Source organism: Oculina patagonica, chromosome 5, assembly GCF_052425735.1.
Source record: "Oculina patagonica isolate OP01 chromosome 5, crgOcupat, whole genome shotgun sequence".
Taxonomy (NCBI): Eukaryota; Metazoa; Cnidaria; class Anthozoa; order Scleractinia; family Oculinidae; genus Oculina; species Oculina patagonica.
The window spans coordinates 15,866,698-15,883,066 of NC_135762.1; the positions used below are offsets into that span (position 1 = coordinate 15,866,698).

Consider the following 16,369-nt stretch of genomic DNA (forward strand, 5'->3'; position numbering starts at 1 on the left):
ATTTCATTTGGATGTCGTCTTTTTTGTGTGTGCGACGATTCAGAAGCTATTCGTATGCAACGAAAAAAACATTGCAGTCACTTTTAATCACTCCGCTGTTCATGTAGATTAATATAATGGATTCGTGACAAAATTTTGCCTCTTGACTGTTTTTATTATGTATTGTAAGCGGCCTGCAGAGTTATTCCAAATAAACTTGTCATTACCTTTCTTGCCAGCTGCTCACATCAGTTATTTATACGGCGCACTTACTACAAGTAATAAAAATAATGGAAAAATGACTCCAAGTAGGTGCATATGTCATGCGGGTGTGTAATAATCGACCACAAAATGGAAGTCCGATTTCTTAAGCACAAGAATGAATGAATGCCAAATTTTACGACGCACTTAGTCCTGTTAGCAGTTAATCGCGCATAACATAGGATTTTTAATAATATGAGAAAAGAAAACCATTTAACTGCATCTGTCCCATTACAGCGAGGTTAAATAGCGCCTGTCTAATTACTCAGGCACGGCGGGTACACAGCGCATCAGCTTCAAGAATTTTGACGTAGTCTTAATTGAAGGCATAAACTAATGGTTTCCTTAGCGTTTCCAATCCACTTAAAAATTCTGCTTTGAAACCTTAAAAGATCGTAAAATTGAGCGAAAAAGAAAACAAGTAAAACGCTAGCAGCATATATAGATTCGAAGCCAAAATTTAGACTTAACTCTTAACAGAATAATATATTTGTTCGTATAGTGTGATCGTCCGGGTGCGAGTAGCTCTGAAAAGAACTGTTGTTAGTGACTGACGTTTGGACAACCTGAGCGGAACTCATATTCAGAGTCAAGTGAAAAGTTGTTGTCAGTCGATGATGTTATAAGTCTGGTCCGTTGAAGCTGATTGGTCAGTTAAGCCGTGAAGTTATTGGCTGTAAGACTCGTGTTAGGTATAACAACAGTAATTGGGCAGTTTCGATCTGTAAAACGGAATAACATATTTGCAAACAGCGTTTACATACACTTTCGATAGTATATATGTTTGTCGGAGTATTCCATTATGGATAAACCAGATTACAAGAATGAAAGGGAGCGTTACAGCTGTTTTGAATCGTATGACTCAAACCAAAAAGCGGAAAAGTAAATGGAAACTGTTCCAAGAACACGAAGATATTCTGATTATTCGCTCGCTAGATCACGTATGTGAGACCAAACAACAAAAAAATGGTGGCTACATCCACTTCCACCGGAGTCTTCCGTATTTATTCAAAATAACAGCAAAATGTATTGGTGTTGTTTATCAAGATAACAATTATACGTTTGCCAATATAAAGTATAATATATTCAGTTGAGACGTTAGTGCGTTAGCGGATGACCGCCCCAACAAACCATCACAATAGTCCATTCTGCGCTAAAAACGTTGTGGTTATTAAGTAAGTGAAAGCAATCAATTTAACCACGTTCTAGGCTCCACTGGCTACACGCGGGATGTAGATGAATATACAAGAAATGTTAATAAGCGAAAAAAAGTAAAACGTTACCGTCTCCCTCGTCAACCATTAATTGCGCGTCCTACCATATTCAAAATTGTAAAAGTAAAATGTTTACTGACAGTGACAAGTTGATTAGCATTTGGGACGGTGCGACTTGAATTTCTTTAGTGCAAAAACGGCTAGCTGCAAAGTGCTACTGAACCGAACTCGAATAATAAGTCTATAAATGACAACATTGTATGAAAAGTATCAAAAAGTAAAGCCGCGTTTACACGAGAAATTTTTATACGACGATTTTTATGTGACAACTTTTATTTGCTCGTGTAGATGAGAAAAATTGGCCAATTTTTATGCGACAAATATATTTGTTGACAAGCTGGCATGTTAGCTTTTATGTAACAAATAAAAGCTGTCACATACGAAAATTGCTCGTGTAGACGACTCGTCACATAAAATGTGGCGAATATTGCGTCAGCATCCGTGGTGCCCAATCTCCGAAACTTCTACTGGGCACTGTGCGTGCGTATCTCTGTGTGTGTATCTCTTACTGTCCAAGGTCGCTACTGACGCACTTTTGGCTACTCACAAATTATTGTTGTGTCATCTACACGATTAAATATATTTGTCACAAATAAATTGCCCAATTAACTATTATCAGACTTACAGAACTGTTGTAAGACTTGATATATTCCATGGTATACTTGTAATGTAATCTGCTCCTTCCAACACATATTGCTGTGGTGGTCCTTCTACAATGTAACATGTACAACCCACTGGACAATCTAGGAGAAAAAAAAACCTTAAAAATAATGCTTGCGTTTTCTGTTAAAGGCAATATGGAACCTTTTGAACCTCAACAAACGCAATCACAGAGTTCTGTATGTATCCACTAAACAATAGGTAGTTGAATCTGTTAATTTTCATCTGTGACGGAACCTTTTAAATTTCGCTTTCATTAATTTTACAATTCCGAATTTTCACTAAGAAATTTTCAGCATCATCCCTTTACATTTCGTAGTATGTTCTTTCTGGTGATTATTAAGACAGAAGAAAGTCATTTAGCATTACCTGGTTTCATTTTGCATTGATCGTCCTCGTCTGAAAAACAATACATAACAAAGTAATGAGTGAGTTACGAAACTCATTCTTTTTCAGCTTGAATGATAATTATAAAGTTAACTACAACTATAACTTTACTATAACAGTAACACGTTGTGGTGGTGCTTATGAAAGCAGGGTCCTATTACCAATGTTATCATGCAAAAACCTAGTCTCCCACGCAGTCATTTTTAGGGACAAGGAGTGAAACACGATTGCTACTAAAAACGACTGCGTGAAGGGGCTAACAAAAACCGTAACTTCGCAGTTTGTGTCATCGTGTAATTTTCATACCGTCTCTTTTTACTTCGCTTTTCAGCTATTTTACCTGAATTGAACGCTATGATCAATTTTTGAGGGTTTTTTGGCCATTCTAGCTAACCTCATTCATAAAAAAGTAACTTGGTCTGTAGGAATAGAAAACGTCCGATCTATCGAGCTCTAACTTCTGACGAGTAACTCGTGGAAAATGAGAGGCAAAGAACTGACTAGGCCGGCATACGAACACGGCCTACAACGTTACAAGTTGAAGATAACGGCAGACTCGTAATTTGCAAATAGATATTTAGACACGTGAAGCGTGTAACATTAAAACTTTCTCACCTTTTCTTGTGTAATACTGAGCTTTGAATCCTGGGCGTACCCCCTTGCTATCAGATTTAAACACGACTAGCATGTCATTCAATGAAGATTCTAACATCTCTGAGTAAGTGTGACCACAAAATCTGCCAAGCGAGGTAGAATCTGCTGAATTCCCATCAAATACCTCAACATAGTCATTAAGGCATCGAGGATCCGTTTGTTCCAGCTGAAAGTATAGGAACTCGAGTCTGATCACGTGACCCATCGGAGCGGTGACACGCCATTCACACCAACTGTCAGTTGCATAATATCCAGGATAGTATGGTGACATGATTAAACCACTTTTATCAGTGAAGTGTTCCCTGCAGCCTGAAGGAAACAAACACATTCGGTTCAGTACAACACAGCAGTATAATCATTCACGAATTTATCGACAACATTAATATACAGCTGTCAGAACTGTGTTTTATGCACCTGTTAATTAAAAGAGTCAAACATTGTAATTATACTATTGCAAAAGATCGGTTACTTTAAGCACTTGTAGTTTTGAATCAAAGCGTCAAGGTTATAGTTCAATTTCGACCAGCTGTAACATTTGAAATTTTATAGTTTTTAATACGCTAGATTGTAAATATTTCTGAGTTTTAATATTTGTACACAAGAAGTTTAAACTTGGGTATCAGTGTCTCCATTTAGTTTTACCAACTTAATATCCTTGACACTTTAAAAAGGTCAAATGAACAGAAATTTCGAATTGTTTCATTTTTTGCCCGTGTGTTTATTAAGATCCAAATAAACATATTACGAAGTTTCAAAGTAATCGGACATTGCATCGCAGAGATATCGCAAGTTGAAAACTGCTTTTTTAATCGGACATTGCATCGCAGAGATATCGCAAGTTGAAAACTGCTTTTTTAGGCCTTCATAATCGTAGGGTGCTCGGAAAAATTGTCGGAAAATTGTCGGTAATAGAAACTTGTGACGTCATAATTGGTGTTTTTGAAGACGACCGCAGACTGATTCCGCACACCGCAGGTTAGAATTTAAATAAATGTGTTTAGCAACATTTCAAGCAGTTATTTCGTTCTGTTCGGCCGTTTTTCAGTTGATTGATTGTTGGTTGTTGTTCAAAGACGCGCATTTTTTTATTAAATAAAATACCTAAGGCTCAAAAATAGCTTAAAGTTTTGTTTGCTGTCGTTTTGCATAATCATGTGAAACATAGGTAGAATGCACGCTGGTATGAAAACAAGTCAGGATTCTCTATTGTTCTTCCCATTAGCATTTAACGTTAATGAGCAGAATTATCTGCACGTACGTTTTGAATCTTGGTACACTTCAAAGCCGTTCTCTGCCGAACAACGAAATGACGAAATTCTGCGTATTTTGGACAACGTCAGCCACGACGGCTAATATTTGTTTTTTCTATTTGGGGTTAAACGGTCCTTTGAATATTCAGCGGGAGCTACTTCTAAAAGCAATAAGTAAGCAGAATACGTCCGGTAAGTTCGAGATTCTTAAGTAAAATATAAATCCATTTTCCACCCGACGTTGTCGTTGACGTTGCCGTCGGTGCGGTCTGTTGAATCGTCTGCGGTCGTTTTCAAAAACACCAATTATGACGTCAAAAACTCGTTCCATTCCTTCCATTTCAGTGCGCAGTCATTCAAAAACGTTTTCGTGAAGCCTTCGGAAATCTTTGTATTTTTTTTTTTTTTGCTGTTATTCACGCTTTAAGGCTCGGAAAGCAAAAATTTTTCTTAATTTTACTCAATAATGAATAGTCTTAGCGATTGCTTGGTAAAAATGGCATTTTGAAATTCCTGTTTATTTGACCTTTAAATAAAACACATTAATTCACTCCTTCGTTCGTTTAAATTTCACATTGCCGTTGCCAAACAGACGAAGTATTATGAGGTAAGCCCTTGTGAGTAGTAGGCATTCATCTAGCTTGTCGTGGAGGGCTTCAATGAGTAAATGGGAAGAGAGACGAACCTCTTCACTCCTCCTAAAGGTGTTTCTATCAGGGCTTTGTTATAACATTTACCTTCCGTATTTGCCTTTGTAGGCTTTGCTGAACAGTAACCATTTGTAAAGTAAGGTGCGGCAATAGCGATGAAGCCTTTTTGCTGTCCCAGGTTTCCTTCAAACATCAACTGAGACAAAAAGAACAAAGTAATTTACATATTATGATTTAAAAGCTCCAATATACATTGGATGGTTTTTTGTTGCAAAGTTTAGAAGCAGGTTCTATCCCTAAGTGCGCAATCACCGAGTGTTTTCATTAGTTGAAATACCACCACGAAGATAAGAGCTTATTTTCACTCCAGATCAAGCAAAACCGGCCAGTTTGAGACTTGAAATGTATAGTTTGGGTATTTTTTTGAAAACTGCAATCACGTAGATTCATGACGAATAAAATGACGATTTGGGCCCTTGTGTTGAAATACCACCACGTAGATTAAGACGGAATCCACTAGGAAGACGAGTAATATTTATTTAAGTTGGACAAAAATCGAGTACCAGAATAATTTAAATCCTATTGCGTTATTTCCTACCATTAATCAAAGTTAAAGATGTAAGTAATTATCCGTGATAACACCAACAACAATTTCTTATCAGAGCCTGAGAAAATGAATTTCAAAGTTCACAAGCTATAGGCAAAATCTCACGTGTAGCCATTTTGTAAATTCGTCTTTAAGCGATTCAGTGGAATTCAGTGGAACTTCGAAATTTGTTTTCGATGTTTGGTGTTGTTAGAAAAGATTTCTTTTGATAAGATATTCGAAGCAGTAACAAAAAAGTTTGTTATAAGGTGGAAATAATTTTGGTACAACAATTTCTTATCAGAGTCTGAGAAAATGATATTCAGAGTTCACAAGCTATGGGTAAAAGCTCACATCTTATAAGCGATTCATGGGAATTCAGTGGAACTTCGAAATTGGTTTTCGATGTTTGGTGTTGTTAGAAAATATTTGTTTCGATAAGATATTTGAAGCAGTAACACAAAAGCTTGCAATCAGGTGTAAATAGTTTTGGTACATAATTTTGTCCAATAACTACTCGAAGTCCTGGCGGATTTCCTCTTAAAGCTTATTTCACTCCAGACTTAAAATGTACAGTTTGGGTCTTTTTGGGAGAATGCCATCACATGAAATGGCAGGTTCTTTGAAGAAACTAAGCTTGTATATTTTATATTTTAGATCTGTGACATTTGTACTTCCTTTTAGATTTTAATACTTTTTTTTATTTCCATGGAGGACCTCCCTGAAAACCACGTATTTACGTGACCGGCGCTTCCTCTTAAAAGATCGTTTTATTATTGTTATTATTATTATTCAAATTGAACACTTTCTTCACGTATGGAAATTACCGACTGAAATTTCCGAAACATTTTTGTAAATGGTAAACAATGGGAATCTCTTTCCACCTGATGTTGTGTCACTCCAGATACCGACACTTGTCCATATTGCCAAGAGTCATCACCTCTTGACTCGTCCTGCCAGATTGGTCTCTCCCTCGAAAAAATGCTATCTATTTGGTAAAGTCGTAGAGTATTATTGCCAGCACCAAGCAACATGTAACGGAACTTCAGGCATTTACCATAACCATCCGCTGATCTGTTATACCACGGGCTTCGTACACGGGCACGCTTTGTTTCACTGCTGCTTGATAAGGAGAAGGTAGCGAGGCGATTATCTATGAAATAGCGGGAAGTAACTGACTTTAATCAAAAGATTTAGCCATGAAATACATCATAAGTACTAAGCACTGTTTTTCACACTCGAAACTTAACGGCTAATTTACACTTAGACAAGGAGCTCGAGGTTTTAGTAGAAACTCAGCTGTGTTCTATTGGAAATCCGCGAATCTGATTGGTTCTCCCACTGTTTTCTATTCGCCGATAGAAAACAGTCGCGCGCGCGTAGCTCTTTAAGCGGTAAATTTTCTTGATTTTTGTCTTCAAAGTGCACAAAATTGTAGGTTTTGGACTGCGCCTCGTTGACTATTCGCTCATAGAAAACTCGGGCTCGTAGTCTAATTGTTAAATAGATGGCGAGGGTCGAAGCCCCACCAGTTAGCTATTAAAGTGGATAGAAACCTAGACCAACAAGAGCAACAGGGGGAGCAACCCAATTTTGATGTATTTAAGGTCATTTCAATGAAATAGAACTCACAATAGATTTTCGTTTAAACTTGCGTGTTGAACTTAAATTTCGAAATAAATAGGGGGGATCCTGGTACTCCTTAAGAAGCGGAAAGACCTTGAATGTACCCCTTAATTTCTTAAATTTTTCAGTTTCCAGAAACGTTCTTATTTGAACCGTTCACTTAACGCTTCACGAAAGCAAAAAATAAAAGGGAAGAAGCAAAGCTGGAAATGCAACAATAAATGCCAGTATTGCATCGACGTCAAGGAACAATTTAAAGTATGTTTATAACATTAATAAAACTTATTTATTGAGGGTTTTTTTTGATACTATTCGGCTATAATGTACAGAAACTGCGCGCTTGCTACTAGTTCTACTTGGACCATCTAACCGGTCAGTAGTATGTACATGTGTCACCAATCAGATTGCAAGTTTGCAAACAGTCAGCCACTGATTACGCTGAGAAAACGAAGATAAACAAGGAAGACAAGTCGACTACGGAATTTGGAATCGAAAAAATCAATTTTTCTGGACAAAAGCATTGTCCTTATTTCGTCTCTTTCCTAGGCAAAAGTATTGGTTCGGTGACACAACCGACTTACATATGTAATTAGCTTCGTCAATCACTTGGACGTAGAACATACCTACCGTAATGATTCGATTTAGCGCCCTCCTTCCAATAAATGCCCTCTTCCCTCTTCCGTATAAGCCGCCCCCCCCCCCCCCCCTTCGACTGTGTTTTTGTCAATAAGCGCCCCCATTCTAATAAGCGCCCCAATTCTTATAAGCGTCCCTATTCTAATAAGCGCCCCTATGAAGTCTTCGACGTCGAATAGATAAACTCGTGAACATTCACCGCACCGTACATGTATATATTTACTGCTAAAATGTACAATTCTTTCAAAAGTAACTGAACTTTCAACAATTTGTTACCGTCACAGTTTATGTTATTGTTAGTTATTTAATATTTATTAACGTTTTGTTTTGAACATTTGATTTTTCTCAAAAAATAATAAGCGCCCTGTTCCGAATAAGCTCCCTGTCTCGAATAAGCGCCCTCACTTGAGGTGCCAAAAGTAAATAAGTGCCCCGGGCGCTAAATTAAATCTTTACGCTACATATGACGATGTTGGCATGAAGTCATTACTGGAGTCTTAATTCTCTAAGAGACGTCCGAAAATATAATTCCATTGCATCGATTTGTAACTGAAACTCCAAGGAACACAATTTTTGGTAATAGGTAACATTAATAATCTCCACTTAGGAACCTACTTAAGCGAGTTACGCGTCTATAAAGGTCTTGCGCGCGGGCGTCACCTCGCGCGTGTTTCAACAGTATTCATGTGACCAGCAAAAATACTGGAAAAGTGTAATTACAAACCAGTATGATCTCGACAAGATGAGGTGTTATAAAAAACATAAGCGTTCCCTTGAAGTCCATCGAGCAAGCTTCCCCAAGTCTTTAGATCCCCATCTCTCCTCTTGCAGCCTAAAGACATCCGCTGTATCTCTTCATCATCGATCACATTTTCCCAGATGTTGAGGCCACTGACGCGGCCAACGCTTGCTTGTTTTGATGAATTGCTTACATCTGGGCAGCTGACTGTAAGGCGACCTCCCCCTTTAAGTGGATAAACAATAAAATGAAATAAGGGCGACTTGATTTTGCATTGGTGAAATTTAATGCATCGTTATGAGAAGGAATAGAGTGCGGTGACCTTACGGCTGTCTGCGTGCTGTGTTCTTGGGCATATCACGGCATTTATCCACTTAAGTATACACCTGATTGAATAAACGTTGACCCATGAAAAACATAAATCATAAGTATTGCGACTCAAATGTTTACCTGGAAATCGATAATAAGACAGGAAAATACGATAATAAGACAGGTTGTATAAATCATGCTCTTAAAGCTCTTAAAAAAAAAGAAAAGTCTTGATTACAAATAAATGGATTATTACTTAGCTTCCCGATGCTGTCTACCCAGAATCCCATTTGGTATTATCGTTCATGACTTATGTTTCTCACAGGGTCAACGTTTCTTCAATTTGGTCTATACATGTGTAACGACAAATTCTTATGGAAACTTGGCAAACCAAACCACATATGCAACTTTGCATAAGAAACAATAGGCCTATTGCAAAAGATAGGCACGTGACCAGTTATCGTAAAACATGCAGCTGACGGAATAAACATTTTCAGACCTGTGCAATATAAAGGTGAGATCTGTGTAGAAGTGAGAACGTCTCGCCATCGAGATAAATTTTCTATAATTAATCCCTTCATAACGACAATGGTATTTACAAATGTCAGGCCAGTAAATTATAGGCAGATATTATATGGCAGCTTAAAAATATCAAACAAATTACCAGGATTTGTAAGGGAAAACACTAGAGTGTAACTGAATGGCAATGATTGTTCTTCCCACTTAAATTCTTCTAATTTTAAATGCCCAGAAGAATATAATCTTTTTAGATAAAGTACAAAAATTTTTATGCTAGCTGAGTACTATACGCTTTTTTCATCCATGATAAAAGAACTCTCCAAAGATTATTATTTTTATTTACGGAAATTTGGTCACATGTCCAACTATTGCAAAGACCTATTTTAATTGACTACTTTTTGATACCTTTGATCACGACTGCATCAAGAGAGGATTCATATCTGCTGATCTGTTTCGCTCCATTAACGAAGACCTTGAGGTACCCGCCAAATGAAAGCCAAGTAACACACACATGATGCCATTCTTTATTAATTACGTAGGATGGAACACCCCTGAGGAAAAGGAAGGAAATCTATAGACTTTATTGCGAATAAGAAATCTGGAGTTTTGCAAAAAAAAATATAATGGTTGCTACGTCATAATCATTGATAGAGTCTCACAGCAGCGACTTAACGGACGCTCTCGTAAGCGGACAGCTCTACTTACAGCCGCCTTGTTGGAACCCCGTTTTTAACTTCCATACAAACTCTGTATTTTTACATTCTCGTAAGCGGACATTCCCGTAAGCGGCCGCGGACACTTTCAGAGATTACGACTTAGACTTTTTTCTTTGTTTTTTAGCTCCCGTAAGCGGACAACCCATAGAAAATCCTATCTACACCTCTTCATCTTATTTTTATCAATGAACTTTACCATATTTCAGTACTTGTTTTGTCGTCCTACACGTCCGTCCGGTTATTGTTAGCTGGGCAATCTCCCGTAAGCGAACATCCATCCCCTACACCTCCAGTGGCCGCTTACGAGAACCATTCTCGTAAGCGGCCAGCTCCAGTTACGGACACTTTTTTGCGTCCCGAGGGTGTCCGCTTACGAGAGCTTCGACTGTACAATTGTTGAAAGGCAGTTAACGCAAACGTATTAGCCATAGTTTAAGATTAGTCAACGTTTAAAATAAAGGACAAACGACAGAAACCGTAACTGATAACTTATATAACTGAACGCGACGTTGACGCTAGTAAGGGATTAACTTTAAATCCTGAAACAAAAACTTGGTGCTAGTTCAATACAGTATGAGAAGGTTTGAAGGACAACCCGCTTTGCTTAAGCCACAAACCATTTACCTGAGACGAGTTTCAGTTTTAGTAGTGTTCTTCTATGAAGCAATCTGCCCCAAGAATTCAGGGGTGCTTGATCTATTGGGCAATTCAAATGGAAAGCCAACCAAATAGCCGATACATCAGAATCCCACACGGCAACCATTTTAAACAGTATGTTATCTTTTTTGCCTATTTGCAGCTAATACTGATATTTTTATTTTACCGTGCCTAAAATTTCCCATCTTGGCCAAGAAGCAATGCCCGGGGGGGGGGGGGTACTCCATATAACGGCCTATACGGGGAGGCTCCGCCCGAAAGGGGTACCTATTTCAGGCTTCAGGTATATAAAAGGGTAGCGATTTTACAAGTTTAGGTTTATGAAAGGGTATGAAATCCGTCATTTAGGTTTTTTAAAAGACCTGTAATTAAAATATTTCGAACAGACGCACTTTATGACTGTATTATTTTAATTTATTAAGCGCTTTATAAAAATGACAAGAAAACGTCCTGTTCTAAGGCTATGTCACGTCGATATATGAAAGGGGTACCTTTTTTCAGTAAAAGGTATACGAAAGGGGTACAATTTCTGTCAAAATTGTATATAAAGGGTAAGGGGTAAGAGCTTGGGGCGGAGCCTCCCCGTATAAAACTTTTTTGAGTGCCCCCCCGGGAAGCAATGCTCCGGTGACTTCATGTTACCGGGAAATCTAACACTCCTAATGCACTGTTTGATTTGGATAACTGCTTACGTATATCAAAGTAAGCGAAGGGAGTCAGTAACTTACCATTCGTTTCCAAGAATTATAACTGTGATGCTGTTGTTAAATAGTATTCCGAGCGCAGTGATCTCGTCACAACCGTCCGATTTCGTTGTATATTTTATCTCTATCGCGGATCCATTTTTCTGGAGCCAGACGCAAACTGTGATGGCCTTCAAGTCATTTTCTAACGCAGGTTTATTGACTGTGATGTTTCCAAACAAGGCTCGTGGAAGGATAACTTGGAAATCATCTTGCTCTGTGATTGTATAAAAAACGTGAATTGAAATGAAAATAAGAATGCATGGTAAATATATAATAAGCAAAGGGGATCAGTTTGTGTAACTATAAAATTAGGAATGTAGTCAAATCAAAAGATGAATTTTCGTGAAGCTTAGCGTATGTATTAGTGATTAGTCAGCGATGAAGTGGAAAGTGTAAATTTGCTCGCCTATGATCTTATTTTTCATCAGACCCAATGCAAATATGGCCACCGTTAATTTTTGGTTACCAGAAGTGGTCGTAGTGTGTATTTGAGAGCTACATTTCTATTACAGCCTAGTCCCCATTCTTTTGAGAAGTACAAAATTGTCTCCTTTAAAATTTGAGGGGGATTTATGGGACCTATCATAACCCATCAAGTAAGAATATCATATTGCAAAGTATTTTATTTTTATTTCTCTGCAAAATAACCTGAAGATCTTCATTTTTGGTATATCGCTTCAATTACCGTACCTTGATATGATTTTTCCTTATCCTTAGCTGATATAAATTGTTTGTTCCAGTTCTTGGTTTGTTCTCGACTCACAGTTTGCCACGTCGTGTCACCATCATCAACTTTCCACTGACACAGCTCATGCCCAAGTTTACAATAATCTGTAAGTGAATTAATATAGTTTAAAACGCAAATTTGTAGCGACGTTTTAAAAATATCATGATTTAAAAGACCCTGGAAACGTAGTTACATATGAGATCTCTAAACTTAGATCTATGATGTCATCTGTTCGTTTTGACTAGACCCAGGTACTCTAGTTAGAAAATGCCAGCTTAGCTTTCAAAACAAATTTGATCAAAACACAATGGCACAGTAAATCATATCCTATATGGCAAAGTAAATAAGAAATTTGCTTTTTTTAACTAGACCCAGGTAACGATGATGATGATAATGATGGTGGTGGTGGTGGCGGAGATGATGATGCTGACGATAATATCGTTTTTATAACGGTACACTAGTTAGCTAATCCTTTCACCTTTACAGTAGTCCCATGCGTCAGGGTCCAAATCATACACCCAGGTTAAAGAACACCATGGTCTTGGCCTGTCTGGAGTCGTGATGCAAGAAGAGTACGTCTTATTGCCGTAGTCGAAGGGAAGTGCACAGCAGTGCCCACTTTCCGTTTTCCACTGGCAGACATCTAGTAAAATAGAAAATAACACTTTCTTTTCAACTAAAAGCCACTTGAGGAAAAAAAAATCCTCGCTTCTCATGTCAAAAAGTAACGTTTTTGAACAGGCAGGCTTACGCCTTATTCTCTTTTAACTTTTTCCATCATATTATGAGTAGCGTTTAAAAAATATTAAACACTTCAGGGAAGGGCTGCTAAATAGTTTTTTGGACACTGGAAGCAGATATGTCTGACATGAGCGGCAACTGTTCCTGTTTATCCCAGCGACTGTGGCCCTGCATCATCGACAAGGCGACACGCTTGTTTTCAATTTTCCAGTTACTGTGATAATGAGCCACCAAGAACAGTTCTCGCTTAAAAGATCAAAATCTCATAAACGTTTTCTACACAGTACAGATACCGTTTAACCACTGAGAGCCACGGCGCCACTCAAAAGGAAAACAATACATAAAACAGTAAGGCTACTAATATTGTGGATGAATTATATGGGTTCAGTTTGCGTGGGATCAAAGTGTCCAATTTTGCCAAAACTTATCCCAGCTGCAGGGTTACCCACAGTATTAAATTCCCTCGTACTGCAAGAGTAAAGTTGCGAGCCAAAGGGCGCAATGCCATCACCTTGGCCAGGGCTTAAAGCCGGACTGCTCGACGCAGAGGCCCAATTATTAGGCCACCGCGACTCTCTTTATATGAATGCTCTCCTCGAAAAACATCAAAGTCGTCATCTTGTAGCCTCCTTTTCATTGTCGTCTTGAAAAACATTGAAAAAACAGGACATAGGAGTGTTTAAATTGTATCTTACCCTGGCAGTTGCCATATTCGTTCCAAGCGTCTCCATAAATACACCAAAAGCTGTCACTATCGTCACCCGTGCAGGAGTAGTATTCTGTGTTCTCATAGTGAAATGGAAACTTACAACAAGTGTGGTAGGTCGTTAGCCAGGTGCATGTATCTGGAATGTAAGAAATATAGAAGTTAAAAACCCCCTCTGTAACAGACCTGGTGAAACCCGACCTGGTGGGTAATTTTTCCCTCCCTGGTGGAATTCCGACCTCCCTGGCACCTGCTAATTATATAAAAGGCCCTGGTCAATATTATTTCTCCCTGTTTTTATTTCCCTGGTTTCATATCATACAACCTTCAGATCGCCCAAAATGCTGTTTCGGGCAACTTAATTTGTAGAAACTATCCCGCGGAGGCATACCCCCCTGATCGTCCTGGAAGTTCGCACGTTCGATTGCGCCTTTGGCGCTCTAACGTACCGTCATTTCAGGCCTGCCTAGTACTGAAAAAGGACAACGTAAAAGTAGCTTTATCATGTTTATTCTCTGGTGGACAAATTCTAATTTTGAGAATACACACTAATGGGCCAAAAAATGGCCAAAATACGAGGCTGGTCGAAGTGCGAAAGGGTGATAGTAAAGTGACTCATCTTCATTGTGTCCATAAGATTTGCTAATTTTAATCCATCGCGGATCTCGTGACGGAATGCAGGATGAAAAACAAAGAATACAAGTGCACGGGTTTTACAAGAAATTTAGTGCATTTGTGCTTGTTAGTAAACAGGTGGCAGTAAAACGGGGATGTTATTTGGGGGTTGGGCTCCCACTCTATTTCTTAAATGGCTTTGAAGGGTGATGAACAACAACTCAAATAAGTTGCCTCAGTCCTCAGTTGAAAAAAAAAACTTTATGTGACATGTTTCTTGCAATGTAGAAGAAGACTTCCCAGGGGCAGGCGTGGCATACTGACATGACCCTGAATACTGGCGACATGGGAATTTCTAAATTACGACAAGTAACACGATTACGCTGATAAAAAGCGATTGCGACATAAAGAGATCGGAGAAAATACAAGATCCCGACGCTCAGTTTTACCGACATTGCAGTTAACAACTTGTAAATTAAATCTTAATCTTTCAATTCAATATTAGAATTGCTCAACTCCGCCAAACCGTTAGACATCACGTAATGCTTCCTCATAGTGTTCTAGCACTGAATTTTTAATTCTTTTAAATAAAGGATAGTTGCTAACGTGGATGGAAAAAAATCGGTTAACAAAAGCAACTAATTGCAAATAGTCAGAGTGCTTATTTACGGCTGATTTTTGCAATATACCTTTTTGAACATCATTTGGAATGAGAGTGCAATTTTCTTTTGAAAAAGATATGTCATCCAGTCCAAGGGAAATTGGATCAAAAGACTGTAAAGTTCCTTCAAACGAGACCTGTTGATAATAACAGAAAAAATACGGTAAAATGGGGTGCGTTTAGGTAACTATTACTTAGAAACTTTGGAACTTTTACTTAGAGCCTGGTACCGGCAATGGGCCTATCCGTTGTAATCTATCCTTTTGAGAAAATACTTCCCTGGAAAATACTGTAACGTTATTGAAGATGTTAAACGTATACTACCCAAGAAGGATCCATAGCCGAAATTTATCGTCAACTCCGGCCAATCGCAGAAATTGCTAACAAAATCCTGCCATTACCGTAGAAAAAATTAGATTTGAGCCCGCGATACAATGGAAACATAACCTGGTCAGCGGGCAACTTCAAAAAAGGTCATGACGCGAATAAGCTGTACACCTGAGCCCGCGATGTGGCCATGTGATACTGGTCAACGGATACCTTGTTATGACAGCTGTCAATTGACCATATCATGGATGCCCAATATCAAAGATTCAGGCAGAGACGGGTTGCCTTGTGACTTCCGTCTCCCTCCCCGAGAGTCTGTAGGCGCGGGCGGGCGTACGCTTACTCGATAACCAATTTTCTCGGCATCAGGGATTTACCAAATTTCCTTACCCATGGTGCTCCGCTGGCGTGCTTGGCGCGCTGGAGCTCCGCTATAACAGCTTATACGTCAGTGGCCTGGGATTTTACATTTATAAAATCATATCGTGAACAAGTAAGTCTTTTAAAGGATAGGTTAGGCTACAATAGGTTAGGTTAGGTTAGGTTTGGTTAGGCCAGGCTAGGCTAGGCTAGGCTATGCTAGGTTAGGCTATGCTAGGCTAGGCTATGCTAGGTTAGTTAGGTTAGGTTAGGCTAGGCTAAGCTAGGTTAGGTTAGGTTAGGCTAGGCTAGGCTAAGCTAGGTTAGGTTAGGGTTAGGCTAGGCTATGCTAGGTTAGGTTAGGTTAGGCTAGGCTAGGCTAAGCTAGGTTAGGTTAGGTTAGGTTAGGCTAGGCTATGCTAGGTTAGGTTAGGTTAGGTTAGGCTAGGCTATGCTAGGTTAGGTTAGGTTCGGTTAGGCTAGGCTATGCTAGGTTAGGTTAGGTTAGGCTAGGCTAAGCTAGGTTAGGCAAAACAAAGTTGGGCTAGGTTGGGCTGGTTTAGGCTAGATGAGGTTAGGTTAG

General features: G+C 38.8%; 1 protein-coding gene across 1 annotated transcript in view; it reads right to left on the bottom strand.

Annotated features, from left to right (window-relative positions):
• The window catches only part of LOC144652981 (uncharacterized), a 53,861-nt gene that overhangs the window by 20,329 nt on the left and 17,163 nt on the right, over positions 1–16,369 (bottom strand). The window contains exons 25-36 of the mRNA XM_078512877.1: positions 15,128–15,236; positions 13,813–13,962; positions 12,855–13,019; positions 12,340–12,480; positions 11,632–11,863; positions 9,936–10,081; positions 8,688–8,927; positions 6,586–6,854; positions 5,203–5,311; positions 3,177–3,524; positions 2,544–2,573; positions 2,140–2,257 (exon numbers count right to left, since the gene is read on the bottom strand). Coding sequence (XP_078369003.1) covers positions 2,140–2,257; positions 2,544–2,573; positions 3,177–3,524; positions 5,203–5,311; positions 6,586–6,854; positions 8,688–8,927; positions 9,936–10,081; positions 11,632–11,863; positions 12,340–12,480; positions 12,855–13,019; positions 13,813–13,962; positions 15,128–15,236 — 2,057 coding nt within the window. The remainder of the gene's footprint in view (positions 1–2,139; positions 2,258–2,543; positions 2,574–3,176; positions 3,525–5,202; positions 5,312–6,585; positions 6,855–8,687; positions 8,928–9,935; positions 10,082–11,631; positions 11,864–12,339; positions 12,481–12,854; positions 13,020–13,812; positions 13,963–15,127; positions 15,237–16,369) is intronic.